The sequence below is a fragment of the Mus pahari genome, chromosome 16, assembly GCF_900095145.1.
Source record: "Mus pahari chromosome 16, PAHARI_EIJ_v1.1, whole genome shotgun sequence".
NCBI classification, from domain to species: domain Eukaryota; kingdom Metazoa; phylum Chordata; class Mammalia; order Rodentia; family Muridae; genus Mus; species Mus pahari.
Window position 1 is genome coordinate 66285685 of NC_034605.1, and position 18793 is coordinate 66304477.

An 18793-nucleotide genomic window follows, 5' to 3' on the forward strand; every position below is an offset into this window, starting at 1 on the left:
TTAGGCATATCCATGAGCATTCACATTAGCTAACAACAAAGAAACCGTGCCTAGAAGTAAAAAGGTTGTCCTCTGACCTCCAGATACCACATACAAGAAGCATGACAAGACTATAAAGAATATCAACTCTACCAAAGATATTTTGACAAAGGCATGATTTTACTTTTTCTAAACATTGTGATGGTTAGTATTAGTTATAAGCATGACTAGATTAAGAGATGCCAAGAAAATTGGTAGTCAGCCTCTAGTGTGTCTTTGATGGTATTTCCAGACAATTGGTACGGAGATTGGTAACATGAAGGGGAAGACCTGCCCTCAGCATGACCTGAACTCTGGCTAGATGAGAAAGCTCCCTCATGTCCTGACTTGATCCTTCCTGAGTGGGTACACTGCTGTTGCGATTGCCAGTGGCCATCAGATATTGGCAATTCTTTAGCCTTTGAATGCCAGTTCCCATCAACAACTCTCCAAGGGGCTTCCAGACCTTCAGCCCCTGATTGGAGCTGCTTCATTGGTCCCTCTAAGGTTCTAAGGTTTCTAGCTTAGAACTCTCTAGAACTATAGTCTCTAGTTCCTCACTTAGGGATGGCCATTGTAGGATTATTTAACCTTTGTTTAATCAAGCCAGTGTAATAAATCCCTATGGAGAACCTGATTTATACTTGTACTTTTCCTTTACCTAGAATACCATTCAGCTTTGCATTTATATCTTCCAAATCTCTCTGCCTTCCAAAATATGCCACCACAAATGTATCATCTCTTCCCTGGGTCTCCACTAGTTTCTCCCTTACCTGGAAATAAACTGCCCTTCCTGTTATGCTTTTCCTTCTTCACTCAGTGGAAGAACTTTGTGTGGCCAGTTTTTGCTTTAAAATAGGTCTTTGAGAGTAATGATATAGTTGGGTTAAGATTTATCTCTTTCTTTTTAAAAATTAAAATATAATTATATCATTTCCCCCTTCTCTTTCCTCCTTCTAATCTCCCCCATGTACTATTCCTTCCTTGTTCCCTCTCAAAATCATTGCCTCTTTTTCTTTACTTATTACTGCTATACACACACACACACACACACACACACACACACACACACATGCCTACAAATATAAATACAACGTCCTCATTCTGTGTAATGTATATCATATGTATATGGTTTCAGAGCAGTAGCTTGGTATGAGATAACCCCTGAGGGGTTATCCCTGAGACCACAGTTTTTCCTACTCTCAGCGTTCTTTAGGTGCCTATAAGAAATAACCTTCAAATAAGCTTAGATTTTCTAAGTAGCATGTATCTGACTCAGTTTTAATAACTTAAAATGATATATTACATATAGTTCATATCTGAATAAATACCTTTTCAAAAAATGTGTTTAGTTTTGTCAAGATCTAGTGGCTTCAGACACTGTTTTGGTCTTGAGGTATCTGTCTTGGCAGTTGGTTTGGTTTTTCAGTAAGGTTAATACATGCAGGTCATTTGCACTTGCTGAGCAGGCACACCCACCAAGTCTTACACCTGCCTGTGTTCCGAACACTTTCGGTGGTTTGAATCCTTTTTCTATGAACAGTTTTATAATTTTCCTGGAAATTGCCTTACTCAATGATAACACTGAGTGTATACAGACCAGGGTCTTCTGTATGGATGAGAAATTGTGATATTCTGACACATGTGTTTTGGTTTTGGTCACTGTTTGGCTCATAATGCCCTCTCCAAAGTGGGTTCTAGATACCTATCTTCCACCAAAACTTTTTTGTCTTAGTGCCAACTTACAGAAATTCCCTGACTTGAAACCCTCATTCCAGAAGGGTCCTGTCCCATCCCTAGAGGAAAAGGCTGTGAAGAACAGTGGGGCAGATAGGCCTTGTTGGTATCCCCATTCAGCCTGCTAGTAATTATGCCTGTGCAGTAAAATACCCATAAAACCCAAGGAGAGTGGGTTTTGATCTTCTGAATAGCTGAGCATGTGGAGGTTACTGTAGTGTGGCACACCCAGAGAAGGCATGGGTGCTCCATACCACACGCCCCACAAATTTGCCTCTGCATATTGCATCAGTGTGTGGAATAGCCACAGTCTCTTAAGTTTTGTGAGCTGCTCAGACAAGCACAGCTGTGCTAACGTGAGGCTTACAGTTGGCATCGGGAGTCAGGGAATAATTAGTCTTGGAGAGATGGTGCCAGAATTAAATTAGAGGATACCAACTGTATGCTCACTGCTGCTTTCTAGTGCAGACATCCCTACACACTGAGAACAGAATGCTTAGTGTGGACTGTAGTGTAAGACAAGAGGGAAAACACTTTGCTTAAACATAGAAATACTCTCAGATTTATGTGTAACCCCATGCCTCCAACTAGACCTAATCTTCCAATTCACATTTCTCAGTGCAGGCCATCATTGCTGATGTGATGTGAATTTCCTGTAACTTGCCCTCATGTGTATCCGTTCTTTATGTATGTTACAAGACTTGAAGATAAAGACCATAACATACACTTCTAAACATAGCCACCACCACTTAGCAACAGCAACAGAGAGTGGGCATTCAACACATGCTTGTTACTTAATCCCACATTAAAATACAGCATAAAACAGATCCCTACTACCATTTTTACAGTAAAACTCCTTCAGTTCAGCTGCTCAAATTGCCTGCGACCATAGTGGCAGGTAATACAGAACGATCAGGTTTGAGCAGCATGCGTGCTTGTTATACATCATTGTTGGTCATAGTGCTGGCAAAGGAGGCCTGCTGAATAAAAGGGTCATGTAGAGAATTGAGTAAGGAAGATGGCCCTGCCTCGTTATGGAGCTACAATGTGACTTCATCCTCTGTCTCCCACAGTCCTGTGAAATTTCTTCTTCTCCTCCTCCTCCTCCTCCTTCTTCTCCTCCCCTTCCACCTCTTCCACGCGTGAGTTACATGTACATGGAGCTTGAAGGATTCTGTTTTCTACTTTCACCGTGCGGGGTCTGGAGATTGAACACAGATCATTGGGTTTAGTAGCAAGCAACTCTATTTTCTGAGCTGTCTGCCAGTCAAGTTCTGTGAAGTTTCTTATACAGACTGTGTATGGAGATACACAACTATATAGTGCCAGAGTCTCAAGCAGAATTGTAAGTTCAATACCATCCTATGCTGCATGATGAGTTTTAGGCTAGCCTAGGATCCTGCCATAAAGCCAACACACAAAATAAGTTGCTTTAGATTGCAGCTATTGTACCTTCTGGGAGGAAAGGAGCTAGAGTTGCCAACTGCAGTCCCCTCTTCCTCTCACAACATGTTTGTGTTTTTAGGCCTGATTGTCAGTTTTGAACATATGTAGAAAATGTGGCTTTGGTATATATTTGGGTTCAATCCACTAGCCAGTTGGTTTTTTTCCTAGACAGTGGTTTAAGGTTCAGAAGTCGGTTTTAGCCTTAGGTTTTTGTTGAATACAGAGACCCTACTTTATGATAACCTTGCATAATTAATTTGAGTACTTTTCACTCTTGCACAAAGATCATTAAACAGTTTTATCACTTTAGATCCAGCTGCCATTTGCATGGATTTTTCTTTCACTGTTCTGTGTGTTTTGATAGCTCTCCCAGTTCCTTGCATTGCAAAGATAAGTGAATTTATGCCTTTGTTTGTGCTTACAGTTTGGCCCTTAACCAAAGAGATCTCTTTTTAAGTCTTTTGTTTGAACAGATGTGTAAACAAAACATTGCTGCTTCAGACTTCACAGTTTAAGGCTTGATGAAAACAGAAACTGAAAGAACACTTGATTTGTATTCTTCATGGCATACTTGGTGTGATCAGGATGATGGAGAAGCAGGGCCACACATGATGGTGACCTTAGAGTGTGCTTAGAACTGATTAGCTTTGGGAACAAGTTGTAGGCCCCAGACTTTCCTGGCATAGGCAGGCCCTCAGTTCATCTTAGAACCAGCTTTCTGAGTTTAGCCTTCTACCATCATGACTGTCCACTGCCTTTGAAAATCTCCCCTTAGTTCCAGTTTCCCATTACTGATCAAACAAACCTAACCACCTGACTTTAGGGACATCAGTATGACTGATACCCACTTTTCTTTTGTGTTCTAAAAGGAGCCAGCTCTATAGCCAGATCCATTCCTCTTCTGCCTAGTCAAAAGATTTCACTAGTTCCTGGTAACCTGCCACAGACAGGTTATCCTGTCTGTGCACCGCTGTGAGCAGCCTTCCTCTGCGATATGTAGGATGAGGTGATCTGGGGAGATACTGTGTGCTGGTTATGGATGTGGTTCCAGAATTAGTCCCAAGAGAGATTATCCATAATACCCTTTCTGTAAAATAGAAACTAGGAGCTTGTCTTAGTTTGGGCTTTATTGCTGTGAGGAGACACCATGACCGCAGCAACACTTATAAGGGAAAACATTTAATTAGGGCTGGCTTACAGTTCAGAGGTTTAGTCCATTATTGTCACAGTGGGTAACATGGCAGCGTTCAGCATTCAAGAGTGTTCTATATCTGGATCTGCAGGCAGCAAGAAGAGAGAAACCCCAAAGCCCAACCCCAATGACACTTCCGCAAACAAGGCCACACCTCCCAATAGTACCCCTCCCTATGGGCCTATAGAGGCCATTTTCATTTAAACCACAAGGCTCTTCATGATTATCTTCAAAAGTTGGCCTCATGGTGGCAAGCTTGTATAACCACAAGGCTGAAGCAAAAGTACCCAAGTTCAAGGACAGCTTGGACTGCATCGTTAGTTCTCAGGCCTCCTGCAACTACACTGAAAACCCTTGTGTTTAAAAAGAAAACAGGAAAAAAAAAAAAAAAAAAGCAGTTCTTTACTCTCCTGGATCTTAAACTCTTGATCCATTTGTTACAGGATGTGGTTATGAGGGCCTTTCCCTGTCAAAATCTCATTTCTATATAAGAACCTTTCTTTATCAGTTTACCTTCAAATTTATATTACATTTTAATTAATGTTAATAAAAGGAGGTTTGGGGTTTTTTTAAAATAAATATTCCCTGAACTATACAGTGCTGTTTTCTAATATACACATTCCATACGTGGCCAAATAAACAGAAAAATGTAAATGTGATCATAGAGCTGTAAGGGAGAAGGAATCCTTCCTTTGAAAGTTTACTGACATTAAAGATTGCTATCTACAGTTTTGTTAAGCTTTTCATATTGAAAAATCTGTAGCTTTTTTTTTAGTTGAGTCTGCACTGAAAAACTGTTGCTTGAATAAAAGTAAGGCCCCTTGACTTACGTCTATTGCTTTAAATTACAGATCATGTACTTTACTAAAGGAATGATGGCTAGTGAGAGAGCTTAGCAAGCAGGTAAAAGCCAGTAATCCTGGGACCTTGTGATAGAAAAAAGAACTGATGCTGAAAGTTGTCTTTTGACCTCCATACACATGCCTTGGCATGTGAGTACAAAATAAATAAATGAATGTAAAAAGAATATTAAAAAGATAAAATCCAGATTATCCAAGGACATTTGACTGTTTCATACTGTTACAGGATGATAAATAACTTTCATGGTATATAACCAGTGTAAGCCTAAAACTATAGTAAGAAGTGAGTTGTTCAGAATTATGACTGTTAAGACCTAGTATGCACTCATTTATTTTCACAAGTTTTGCTTTGGAGATTTTATTTGTGTGTGTGGTTTTGTTTGTTTTGTTATGTTATGTTATGTTTTGTTTTGTTTTATCTTCCTAAGTGGGAAAGGGTTGATTTGAGTTTCAGATTTGTAGACTCTACAACATGCATAAGATTCAACTGGGCATGTTCTTATGTAACGTGAGAGAGAAGGGCAGGTGCACAGTGAACACATCCCTACACAAGTGCCTTCTTAGTTACTATCCTCATGTGTCTTTTATAATTTAAAAATTACAAGTCATGAATATATGCATTATCCAGCTTTAAATAGCAGTTTTATATTTTGAAGTACATTTTATAAGTAAATCTGAAAAATCAACAATGATTCAATAGCCTTATCAAAGCTATTGCAAAACAATTATTTATGGAGTTTTTGAAGTAAGCAATTTCCAAATTTAGTGTTTGATTATTGGTAGATAGGAAGACTGGTTTGGCCAACCTACGTCAGAGCAATTGTCCTTTGTACAATTGTCCTTTGTAGAAGTGTTTTATATAGATTAACTTTTATATACTGAAGTTTAATTTTAATCGCAACCATTTTTGTAAAGACAATACACTGTATTAGTGATATAAGTAAGACTAGGGTCCACATAATTAGCTTAGCCTACTGTTTACCTTTTTGTTTTAATCTAAAAGTCTAAAGGGACAGGAGTTTTCCCTTATTTTCCCACTTCCAACTGACTGTTCCAGGTAGACTCCACAGTCCAAAGAAGGAAGAGATGTTCCTTAATGCTTATTAATTAGAATTATTACTTTACTGTCCTCTGGTAAGTTCACCTTTATGAGTAATCTCCTGGTTTTTATTCAGTACATCTTTTCATCGGTTTTATTTAACTTTGTGTTTATATTGAGGAATGATTGCTGCATTTCCTAAATTTGTGTAGTAAGTTTTATTTTTTAACAAAGATTCTAAAAGTTAGATTTGTTCTTTTTAATACAGATAGTATAGTGAACATAGCTAACAGTGCTTCATAATTCATGGGATTGGTTCTTAACTAGAAATCATCAAGTGATTGGCTGTTGGAGGTGTGATGCTTTCTAAAGGAAGAGTTTAACAGAAATTCTCCCACTCAATGAATAGTAAACAAGGGTCTTACTTTCATAGTTCCTTTCTCGTTTTTACTATAACCATACTTAGAACTCAGAATTTTATCATATGTAATAGCAGCTTCCAAACCATTAGTATGTTAGTGCCTTCACCTTGAGAAAGTACTTCAATAATGAAAATGTTTTTTATTAATTTTTCTTTTGAGATGATTTAATTTTTTTTCTTTTGAGACAAGGTTTTGTTGCATAGCTCAGGCTGGCCTCAGATTCACAACCCTCCTACCACTACTCCTGAGTGCTGGAATTATAAATGTGCACCACCATGCCCAGCTTCAAGTCAAGGTCAAGATGCCAGTGCTGCTGCTGCTTCCTCTTCCTCTTCTTCTTCTTCTTCTTCTTCTTCTTCTTCTTCTTCTTCTTCTTCTTCTTCTTCTTCTTCTTCTTCTTCTTCTTCTTCTTCTTCTTCTTCTTCATCATCATCATCATCATCATCATCATCAACAACTCATGTGTCTGAGTGTTTTTCGTGCATGTCTGTGCACACAGAGGTCAGAAGATGGTATTAAATCTCCTAGAACTGGAGTTATGGATGGTTGTGAGCCACCTTGTAGGTGCTGAGAATCAGACCCAAGTCCTCTTCAAGAGCAGGGAGTACTCTTGACTACTGAGCCATCTCTCTAGTCTCCTACTCTTGATATTTTTAAGCAGCTGCATTAGTTACTTTTATTTTCACTGTAACAAAATACATAACAGAAATAACTTAACAGGAGACATATTTTGTCTCAGAGCCTCAATTGTCATGATAGGAAGGCATGTCAGAGTTCGTGGCAGCAAAAGCATGTGGCAAGTCAGGAAAAGGGGGATCAAAAGCAGGGCCAGGCTCTAACCCTTAAGGCAAACCCTAATAGTGTATGTCTGTCAGCAGAGCCTACATTCCAAAGGTTCCACAGCTTCCTCAGACAGTGTCACCAGCTGGGGACCAAATGTTCAAACTCATACCCCTGTAGGACGATTTCATATATAAACTGTAAAAAAAATTTTGGAGAAAATATTAGAGATGCCAGGTTTTGTCTGTAATTCTAGCACACAGGAAACAGGCAAGAAAATGTGAACTTAAGACCAGTATGGGACTTTCATAATGAGTTCAAGGCCAGCCTGAGCTACATTTTGAAACAATGTCTCAAACAATTCACTAATCAGTAGAAAGGGGGATAATTATGGCTGTGCAGAAACAGGCCTTTGTTTTCATCCTTTACCTTTTAATTGGAAAGTTTTCATCCAGTTTTAACACAGTGATCTAGTTGTTTGCCTGTCCTACTCTCCCAGAGAAGAAAAGTGCTTTTTAATCTACTTTGTTTTAGGGGCTTAGTGTTAACTCATTGTCAGAACTCCATACTTTCAGGTCACATGATCTGGAATTGTTCTGTTCTGGCCACACATTATCATTGCAGCTGAAGCTTCATGGGCATTATTTGCCCATCTCAGCTTTTATGAAGAGCTCATTACTTTATGATAAAACAGTGAAGTCACCTCTATAACAAGAACACCAAGATTTTTATAAATTAATACAGACTTTTCTTTTCAAAAGCAATATGAATTTTTAAAACTATATAAATGGAGCTGTGTAAACGAGCAGTTCATAATTCTTTCTGCTTACATATACTTTAAGACAATGGTAAAATGTCCTAGTCTCTTCTGTCTGAGAGATGTGTGGATACTCACATATAATACACCTTACAAATGGAGCTTCAAAAGGCTTAAGAGTACCTTTCTCTGTGGTCCCAGAACCTTCATAGGGTCAGTGGATGCTGGCAAAGGACCCTTAGTAAGGAAAGGTCCCCTAATCCCTAAGATCCCTGCCGTGGCCAGACTCTGGAGCCTGTTAATGTTTCCTTACCTGCCGACAGAGAATTAAGGTTACAAGTGCAATTCAGGTTGAATCAAGCGGACCTTGTTAACTAGATGGATACTATTAAGGACACTAGCTAACTGGCCAGAATCCTTTGCTGTGAATATCTCGCTGGGCTTAGAAGATTCTCAGAAGAAGAATCTTCCCTGGATGTACTCATAGCGTGGTGCAACCCTGAAAGAAGTGTTAGAGGAAGACAAGGACTGTGGTCTGCATCTGGGAGTTAGGAAAGTATGGAAATGAATTGTCCCATAGAGCCTCAGAAGAAGGAACATAACTCTGCCAGCACTTTGATTTTAGCCCAGGGAGACCCATGTCAGACACACCTACAGAAATGTAAGGTCAGAAGTTTATGTTGTTTCAAGCCAGTAATACCATGGTAACTTGTTAAACAGCAATCAGAATATAATTCACTACCTTCATTCCATACTTATAATTCAGTATAACTATGACAGCACATATATTCTGAATTCTTAATACAGTTGGGCTAAATACAAATTTATGTTCTGCAACATAATTTCAATAAAATGGTAAGTTTATCCACTAAGTAGTAATCTGAAATGATGTCTTTTTTAAAATAATAAAAGATAGGATGTAAAATTCATATGAGATAAAATGATTTTTCTCCTTTTAAGAATCTTGTTTTAAATTGTGGAATATGTCACAAAAATCTAATGACCCATATGTCCAGCATCTGTGTTTGTGAAGGCTGAATTCCTGAAGGATGTATAAAACTGGTTCTTTAGATGTGTATAAAATGTGAGCTTTGTGATGTCAGAAAGAGCAATTGGATAAACAATCGAAAAGAGCCATTGCCAGGCGCCATCTCTGCATGGCTTCAGAGATCTCAGCGTAAGAGGAAGGAAGAGATCTTGGTTGGCTCGGCTGCTCTTTCTACTTGCTTTCTTTATACTCATATTAACATTCTTGTCTCTTAAAATAATGAATAATCGTTTCTAGGGATCAGAAGCTGTCAGTAACTTGTAGCCCTCATCTTGTTTCTAATGGAAATAAATACATCTCTTTGGGGTTTACCTTAAAGATCAGTATTTTCCTCTCTTTATTGATGTTTTCAGACAATTTAAAAACCTGATGTTAAAAATCTGATGACCTTAGCAAAACAGCCTTCAGTGTTACTGACTGCCTTCAGCTGTCTGCCTAGCACTGTTTGTCCATGTGCATCACTGTTGCTTCGGAAGACTTCTGTTTATCTTCAGTAGAAATGGTTTGTATACAGTTGCTTTAAGGAGTTGGAGAGGGCTTGGATATAAGTTAGGTTATAAGTGTTTTACAAGAAAAAGAAGGGGATAAGTGTACATAGTTTCTATATGGTCTTCTATCTCTGGAAAATATGGCTTCAATATATACCTTAGTGTGTTTGTAGCAGCTACATACTGACCTTGAGATCGCAATCCTGCTTCAGCTTCTCAAGTAGCTAGGCATACAGGCATGTATGCAGGGTTAGCAATTGCCAAGCCGAAGTTGGACTGGTATGTGATTATAGGTGATGGTGCCTTGTGTGCCTTGTGTGGTGTTGCAATGTATGCTGGATACATTGTCCTGTTCTCTCTGGTAGCACCAGTTAGAAGTCTTTCTTTGACTGATTCTTTTTCACTCTCTCCCTCCAGTAGGTTTTAGAATGTTTCCTTATCTGCAATCTAAAGGAGGACATTTATTTTCATTTTTCCTCTCTCTTTTTTTTAATTGGAAGTTTTCTTTAATTTTTTGCCCTATGGGTGCATTATCTCCCATTTTCTTTGTTCTTTCCTTGAATTTCAAAGTATGTTATCTATCTCTTCTCCCTTCAATACCTGTACTACATTCGAAGTCACTTCATTCTCCTAGTTTATCAGCTATCATTGCAGATCTGTTTATTGGCTGTCTAACCCATATATTGTTTCTATTTTGTTTTAAATTTTTTCTAAAGTTTGTTTGGTCTGTCTCAAGTATACTTATACAATGCCTTGCTGGGTTTTTTGTTTGTTTGCTTGTTTGTTTTTGTTTTGTTGTTTAATCTTTCTAGCTAAGTTCTTTGAAAGTGTCCTTCAGATCATCCTGCAATAGAGTTCTCATATTGGCTGCACCTGTGGCTTAACAGTGGTGGGTTTTTAGTGTTCTATGAGTTTCTGAATTCTTTCCCCTACTTTATCACAAGCTTTCCTATACTGTTCCGGTATTTGCACCTCATTGGACTCTGGTTTTAAATGGTTCTTGGCCAGTTTTTTATGTGATTTTTCAGCATAGCTTTTCTCACCACACAGGATGTACAAAATCAGATTTTCCAGTTGTCACCCTCTGGCCAGTCTGTTGTCTCTAGTCATTCTTTATGTCTAGAGAAAGAAGGTAGCCCCTGCTCTGTTCTGTATACCTGTTTAGGCTTGTCTAGCTTTAAAATTTTAAATCAGCAGTGCTTCTTGCGGGGACGGGAGTGCTGGGCATGGAACCTAAGGCCTTGCATGTTTTGGGCCAGCATTTTACTATTGTGCTACATCTTCAGCATTGCTGCTGCTACTGCCCCGTGTATATTTCTTATATAGGCATGGGTATATGTGCACATAAGTGTCTTGTCATCCTTGGGACAGTGAGCCCTAGGATCTTCCTGCTTCCTCCCCAGCATCAGGATTACAAGTGTGCACCACAGTACCCAGCTTTGATGAGTTCTGTGGATCACACTTGGATCTTTTATTAATAGTAGAAGTATTAATACTTTTTATTTAGTTAAGAATCATGTGTGCATATGTGCTGGTGTCACATTGGTTAGAGAGCAGTTTTCAGAAATTAGTTCTCTTCATCCACAAGTGGTTTCTGGGAATCAAAATTAGGTCATCAGACTTCACAGCAAGTACCTCCCCCTCCAAGCCATCTGGCCAGCTCCCAATACAGATCTCTTGCATGTGCAGTAAACATTTTGCCAATGAAGCTGTCTTCCCAGCCTGTTTCTTTGGTTCTTTTATTTCAGGGCATTAAGTCATGTCCATCTCCTAGCTCCAATACAGGTCCTCAGGCTGTGTTCTGGAGTGCTAACCTATGGCTACTGGGCTAACACTCATTGCTCTGTCATTTCTTTGGTTTTGGAACCCAGAAAGCTTGATTTTTCTCGCTTTTAAACTTAAATATATTTTTGTTGTTGTTGTAAATTTGGATCTTTATTTTTATTTTTGTAATGGAATAGAACTTTCACCTGGTCACACTTATCATTGAGATTAGATGCATATACCATTTTTTTCCTTATCTACTATTTTATGTCAATTCACAAACAAACAGCCATAAAATTATTGTAAAGTAAGTTTGGTTTTCTTTATACCTTACAAACTATAGACAATATTTTTAAAATATTAAATATGCTTTAGCCTAACAGAGGTTGACAAGTAGGACTTTAAAGACTAGTTTTCCTTTTTGTTACATAACAGTTTATTTTTTTCTAGTTTGTGTGCTTGTGTAAAATTAAATACAGATTATATCATAATTTTTAGAAAAACAAAATTTTAAAAATTAGGTCAACTATTTTTAGTTTTATTTTTAAATATTATTTATGGAGCATACACGTGTGCTATAACATAAAGGTCAGAGGACAAGTCTCTGGTATTGGTTCTCTCCTGCCTTGTGGGATCTACTTAATAGGACCTTATACAAGAGTCTCTTCCTACTGAGCTGTCTCTTTAGTCCTGTGTTATTTGTTGAGATTGGGTCTCAGGTAGTTCGTGTTGGCCTAGTAGCCCTATGTTGTTCAGAATAACCTTCAGTGCCTTATCCACTTACCTCTACCTCCAAATTGCTGAGATTGCAGGTCTATACAACCACACCTGACCTAGACAGACCAACTCTGAACCTCATTCATTTAATCATTGGTTATTATCCTTAGGGTAGTAGCGATCAGCCTGTGTGTCAGTGCAACTATAGCCTTGACAGTAGACAATACCACATCTTTCTGTATTCTGTCCTTTTAATGGCCTACACTAACATCCTTCAATAGTTACTTCAGTTGGGTAATTTGATCTGCTTCACTATAAAAAGTGTCTGGAAAATAACTGTGACATTCTTTGTCATATCAATCTAAAACTGTTTTTTTTTCAGGCTTAGGTTGTACTTCCTTTTTTTTTTCAGACATACAAAAACAAGGTGAAGGCAAACATAGTGTCACCTACAGAGAAAGATCAACCACCAAGTGATGGAGGCATTTCCTCTCCTCTGTATGTATCCCACCCTGTAATCCAGAAAAAGAAAGATGTATATCGTACTAACCACACTACCTTCATCATTGGAGAAACACCAAGAGGAATCCGCAGGTATGTTTGTTTATGTCTAGACTTAAGGCCAATTCTCTAAAGAAATACAGATTCATAATAAGATATGTAATGTACAATTATACCTCACATCCAAACTTCAGAAAACTGGAACTTTTATATTTAAAAAAGTAAAAGCAAATGCTTTTGAGTCAGGACTTTACTAAATAGCTCAGATTGGCCTGGGATTTGGTAGAATAGTCCAGGCTGCTAATATGAATAACCTGCCTTAATTCCTAAGTTCTGGGATCACAGAGATGTAGAAGTATGGGACAAACAGGGTCCCCAGGGGCCAGGAGAAAAAAATGAGTGAGGCACTGGGATCTCCACACACAGTTATTAATATCACCAAGAACAATGACAAGATATGGTGGGGTGGCACAGCTAGCCTGGTTCCCATGGCTTCTGTGAGCAGTGGGAATGATACCTGCTCTCACTTATGGTTGGTACCTGAGCTGCCTGGAAAAGGAGTAGCAAGCCCCACAGTAACCATAGAGCTGACACGAGGCAGCACCTCATCCTACCTGGCAGGCTTGCCTGCCAATAGCGACTTCTGCAGGGTATACTTTTTTATTGTTATCAGTGATTCTTCTAGAAGACTCACTTTATTTCCCCGGTCTTTAAAGAAGCATGGGTCTTGGTCCCTGTAGTGGAGTCTGTTCAAAAGGAAGCAAGTATAGCACTGATGTCTTCTTATTTCCTTTCATTGTTTTCTCATCCCTTCCTGCTGCCATCACAGTCAGTCAGAGTCGAAGCTGTACCTTGTAGTAACTGAGTTAAAAACTTCTAGAGTTTTTCAACATATCTAGCCTCAGAAAGCAAGGTAGTGACATGGTGGTGTCAGATATAGTCCAGCTCCTTCACACTCTGGAAAGTGCTTTGAAATTTAGTCATTTTGACTTCTGGTAGACATGCTAATGGATTCCTAACTTGGTTTTTATTTTCCCTTTTCTTAAACCTACTCTACCATTTTTTTTTTTTTCATAAAAGTGGTTAGCTTATGTTTCTGCTATACTTTGCATTTCCTTGAATTCTTAAAGAAAATTCTATTGAAGTCCCAGAATTAGGAAAATTAGTGGGAAGGTCAAAAATCATTCAGTAAAGGACAGCCATAAGCATAACTCACTCAAAGGCTTCTTGGGTTAAGTAGTGTTGAAGCATCACGCATCCCAGGGCACCTGCCCCAGGACTCCAGGTGAGGCTATGTGTTTTCTTAGCGCAGAAGAGATAAAATTACTTGGCATCTGCTGAGACATCACCAAGTCTTGGATAAATTAAAGATATTACCTAACACCCCATTGGTTACTAAATCTTTGTAAATAAGTACAAACACTTACTGGGTCCTAGAAATGGATTTGATGAGTAAGGGCAGAATAGTAGCATCCTCTTACTTCATTTGACATGACAATGGAACCATTTAAGGACATGCTTGTATTCCAACAAGAACATTGGCAGTTTCCAGGATAGAAATTGGGGGGGGGGGTTACTGGTGGAATGAAATACATTGTAGGTGGGTTTGACTGTTGATCAAGTGTGGAACATATGACAAGACATGAATGAATTCCAGAAGCCGTGGCACACCTGTCAGCCACAAAAGAATGTGGGCACTCACCTTAGGCTGTCACTACAACCACAAGAGACTGTTACCTGGCCTGGGAGGCAGAGACAAACGAACAGGAAATCACAAAAAGCAGTGGTGTTAATACTCCTACAAACACACATTTAAAAAAAACGTTGTTTTACCCTAAGAATGTTATATGTAGGAGAAAATTCAGCCTTAAAACCCACCAATGGAGACTGTGATTGCTGGCCAGTTCTGCATTTTCACCTGTTCTGGTTTGTTCTAGATCCCATGAGAACTAGTTCTTGAGTGGTTCTTGGCTCATCCTTACCTGACAGGTTGAGATGACAGCAGAGAACCTCTCCCTACCCTCCTTGCCTACCAGCAAGTACTCAGGTACCCACTGTGAGCCTGTAGAGCTGAATTTACCCTTCATCATGAGACTCTACATTGACTACATTGCTTTCACTCCCTTAGCAAGACGGAACTTTGTGAGGCAGGGGACTGGGTCTGTCTTGCTGTTGTGTAGTTTATACAGTGGTGCTTGGACACATCAGGACTCTGTAAAAACTGGTAGTATAAAATGAGTTTTAACTGGTTGTATAAAATTATTTTAAACTTGTATAAAATGAGTGGAACCTTCAACATGTGCTGCAGCACTGGCTTGGGTTTTTATCTAAAGACAAATCTATGGACACTAACCTCTCACAACTTAAAGCCCAAACACAGCATCAGCAAAAAGAAAACAAAAACAAAAAACACGTGTGATCTGCCAAGCCTGGCTCAAAACTAGGATTTTAAAAATACCATTGTGCTAGTTCTTTCTCTCACCCTAGGAAGACTTAACCCTGGGGGAGTCCATGCTCTCCCCATGACCTTACATTAATCCTATAGGTACTTTTGCCAGTTCTCTAACATTGGACTTCAGTGTGCTTTAAGGAGTAGGTACAATTCAGAGTTCAAATCCTTCCCTGTGAAAAGCAGCAGTCTGTGGCTCAAGGAAACTAAATTTTCTACCTCCACTTTACCTGGTTTCCAGAGGCTCATTTGTGTGTGTCCATATTGAAGTGTTTGTTGGTATCTTATTCAAGAATGGCAATTCACTTCTTCAAATAACATCTTACTCTTTTGCTTATTTGCTTTCTTTGCTTTTGAAATAGGGTCACCCTGTATAAACCATTCTACCTTAAACTTTTCATCCTCTTGCCTCTTGAGGACTAGGTTTGCAGTTGTGCACCACATGCTTAGAAAGTGGTATCTGGCTTCCAAGATTAGCTGTCTGCACTAAAGGTAAATCAATAGGAAAAAAGAACTACACTTACAGAGCTTTCTTTTAAGCTCAACAAAGTGTCATGAAATTCTATACAGTGAAAGAAAGGGAAGGAGAAATTTTAATTTTTCTAGAATTTTCTGTTTACCAAAGCCATTCTTTTTTTTTCTTAATTTGTTATTTATTTACTAAGATGTTTATTTATTATATATTTATATAATTATTTAAGGAGAGCTTGGGAGACATCTCCAAAGCAACAATTTAATTTTAAAAAGAAAAAGAAAAAAGGAAACATTGAGATTTTACCTAGGGATTCTGGGTATGTTCACACACAGGTTTGCTTGCTCCTAAGTATGCTTAGCTAAAACCAAAGCCATTCTTTAACAATATTATTCTATGGGACTTGATTGCTATATAGATTTTCAAATACAGATTGTATAAATGATGATTCTCATGTTAGTCATAAATTGGCTGACTGGAAGAGTAACCTGATGGACTTTCATAATTCCCAGGAAATATAGAATAGTATAAATCAGAGTTACCTAAAAAGCTGATGACTTGATGAGCTCAAAGACCATTTCTTGTAGCACTGGGGAAGAGAATGAAGTTAAGCTGATGTTGTGGAGGGATGAGGCACATTGCTTGACCTTTGTTTACCTTTGTGTTTCCTGTCACTGCTGATGAGCACGTTAAACATTCTTAAACCCATTGCAGTAAGTGCAGGCACATGTGCCACAAAATGTGTATAGAGGCCAGAGGAAAACTTTGTGGAGTTGACCTCTTTCCTCCATTACATAGGCTTCAGGGACTGAACGCAGCTTGTCACTTGTACCTTGTTGAAGCATCTCAACAGCTTCCTGATAAACTCTTTAAAAATAAAATATAAATGAAAAATTAAAAAAAAAAATGACCACTGGCTTTGTCTGTCCTATCTTTAGAAAGCAGTTTGAAGAAATGGCCTCTTACTATAAGCTGCCTGTAAAGGAGTTTGCTGAACACGTTACTAGGGCCACATCTGAAGAGCGACAGAAAATGCTCAGAGACTTCTATAGTCTTCAGCACCCAGAGGTAAAAGAGTTCTTCATGGATTCTGCTTCAGAATTGATCAAATCTGTCCACAAGAAAGAAGAGAGGGTGAGGAATAAATCTAAAGAAAAAGAATCTCTTTTAAAAGAAAACCCCTCAAATGATAGTACTTTATCATGTTATGATTCCACCAACAAAATGTCTCAAGTTTACAACCCAAAAATATGTGAAGGAAAATCAGTCAGATCTCAGAATCATGGTTTCCATGGAGAAGACACATTTTCTAGTGATGCAGAGATTAAGAAATCACCTGTCAGCTTTACTGAGGAGATTCACAGTGAGAGAAAGAACCACACACCCAAGGATGCCATAACAGTCTTCTGTCCAGACAGCAACTCTGAAGCCCAGGAGACAGAGCTGGAAGATCCCCCAGGGCATCAGGGGGACCTCACAGGGGCATGCAGGTCAAGAGACAGACCACTTTTCAGGTTAAGAAACACAAGGGCAGAAAACCCAGGGTCAGAAAACACTCCTGTGGATGGCTTACTTGGTGACACCTCTATTCTTAACGACCTCTTTAAAAGCCACAAGGAAGGTCCCACACGGCTGCCAAAGAATGTTCTTTCAGGACCTATGGCAAAAGCAAAGCAGAAACCAAAAGATTTCTGGGACATCTTGAATGAGCAGAATGATGACAGTCTCAGCAAACTCACTGACTTGGCAGTGATAGAGACGCTGTGTACCAAAGCACCCCGCACCACAGCCTCCAAGAGGAAAGATGAGCTGGAAGCTTCCCTTTGGAAAGCAAATGAGAAGTTTTTGTGGAAGACTTTTAGCTCAGATGTTGACGATGAAAGCATAAGTAATAGAGAGAGAGAGTAGGACGTGGATGTGCCACTAGCTGAGATACTGATGAGCTCCTGGCCCTGGCTATGGATGTGCGTGTACGGGGCACACTGAACATTTGTTTACAAACGTGTATTAAATTATTGCTTTGGTATAATCTAAACAGCCTAGCATATTATCATGGGTTCTTTCCCTAATATCTGTTTTAATCATTAATGCTCATGTATGTAGTTTATGTAGTCCTGGAGGTCAAACCCAGGACTTTATGCATACCAGCACATACTCTGGGCAACTGAGCAACTCCTGCCCCAGATTTGGTCTTCAGAACAAATGTAATTGTATCATGTTGTAACTTATCATAATACAACCATTATTACCTGGCCATCTTCCCTCCTGTGTGACTCCATGGCCTTACATGAGTGACTTGCCCATTCATTATCTGAAAGGTCTTCCACTTTTAAACTCCAGAATGCCCCGAAGTCAAGTGGCAGCCACTGCCCTCTCCTCACTGGCATTGGGAACTTACTGTTTTCCTTCTTCCTTGGAATGATGTTCTATTACTATTAAATTATTTTAGATAAAAGTTACAATGAGGACTCATAATTAGGACTTAATGTATGATATTATGTTAAAATGCTAATTTTTATAACCACTCAGAATTTGTGTGCTGTGGTGCTAAAGAAATGGGATTTTTATCTTTGGCCAGGATGCCGATGCCTTAACTTTTCACATTACTATGATTTAGTAAATATAAATAAAGATTTATAGCCTTTGTATTTCTTAAGTAAATTGAAACCTCTTTCATCGAATTTAATATATGTGGTTTACACACTCTGAAATGTGCTCAGTTAGATTGATTTATTCATTTAGTACCCTTTTTCCAGCTTCTCTGGTCTGTGGTAGGTACAGCTATGTAGGTGACAGTGATAAGAGCAGCAGTGTAGGTTACAGTGTGTTAAGTGACAGCTATATGTAAAGGCAAGGAGGTCCTATCTGTAAAGTTTCGTGTCTGTATAGCTCCTGGCATTGAGACTGGCACATTGAAGTGTCAGGCTAGTACCTACCCATATTCAGCTGAGCTCACAGGACCACATAGGAACTATCCATTTAGAAAACAGCAGGCTCTCCAGGTCTCCCTCCCCCTCCCCCCCCTCTCCCCTTCCCCCTCCCCCTCCTCCCTCTCTCTTTCACACACACACTGGAATACTTTATTGCTTTCTTTATTCTGTTA

At 39.0% G+C, this 18793-nt stretch overlaps 1 protein-coding gene across 1 annotated transcript in view; it reads left to right on the forward strand.

Moving 5' to 3' along the window:
- The window catches only part of Ercc6l2 (ERCC excision repair 6 like 2), an 85302-nt gene extending 66945 nt beyond the window's left edge, over positions 1-18357 (forward strand). The window contains exons 18-19 of the mRNA XM_021215539.2: positions 12681-12862; positions 16629-18357. Of these exons, the coding sequence (XP_021071198.1) occupies positions 12681-12862; positions 16629-17598 (1152 nt within the window). The 3' untranslated portion in view covers positions 17599-18357. The remainder of the gene's footprint in view (positions 1-12680; positions 12863-16628) is intronic.
- The last annotated feature ends 436 nt before the right edge of the window (positions 18358-18793 follow it).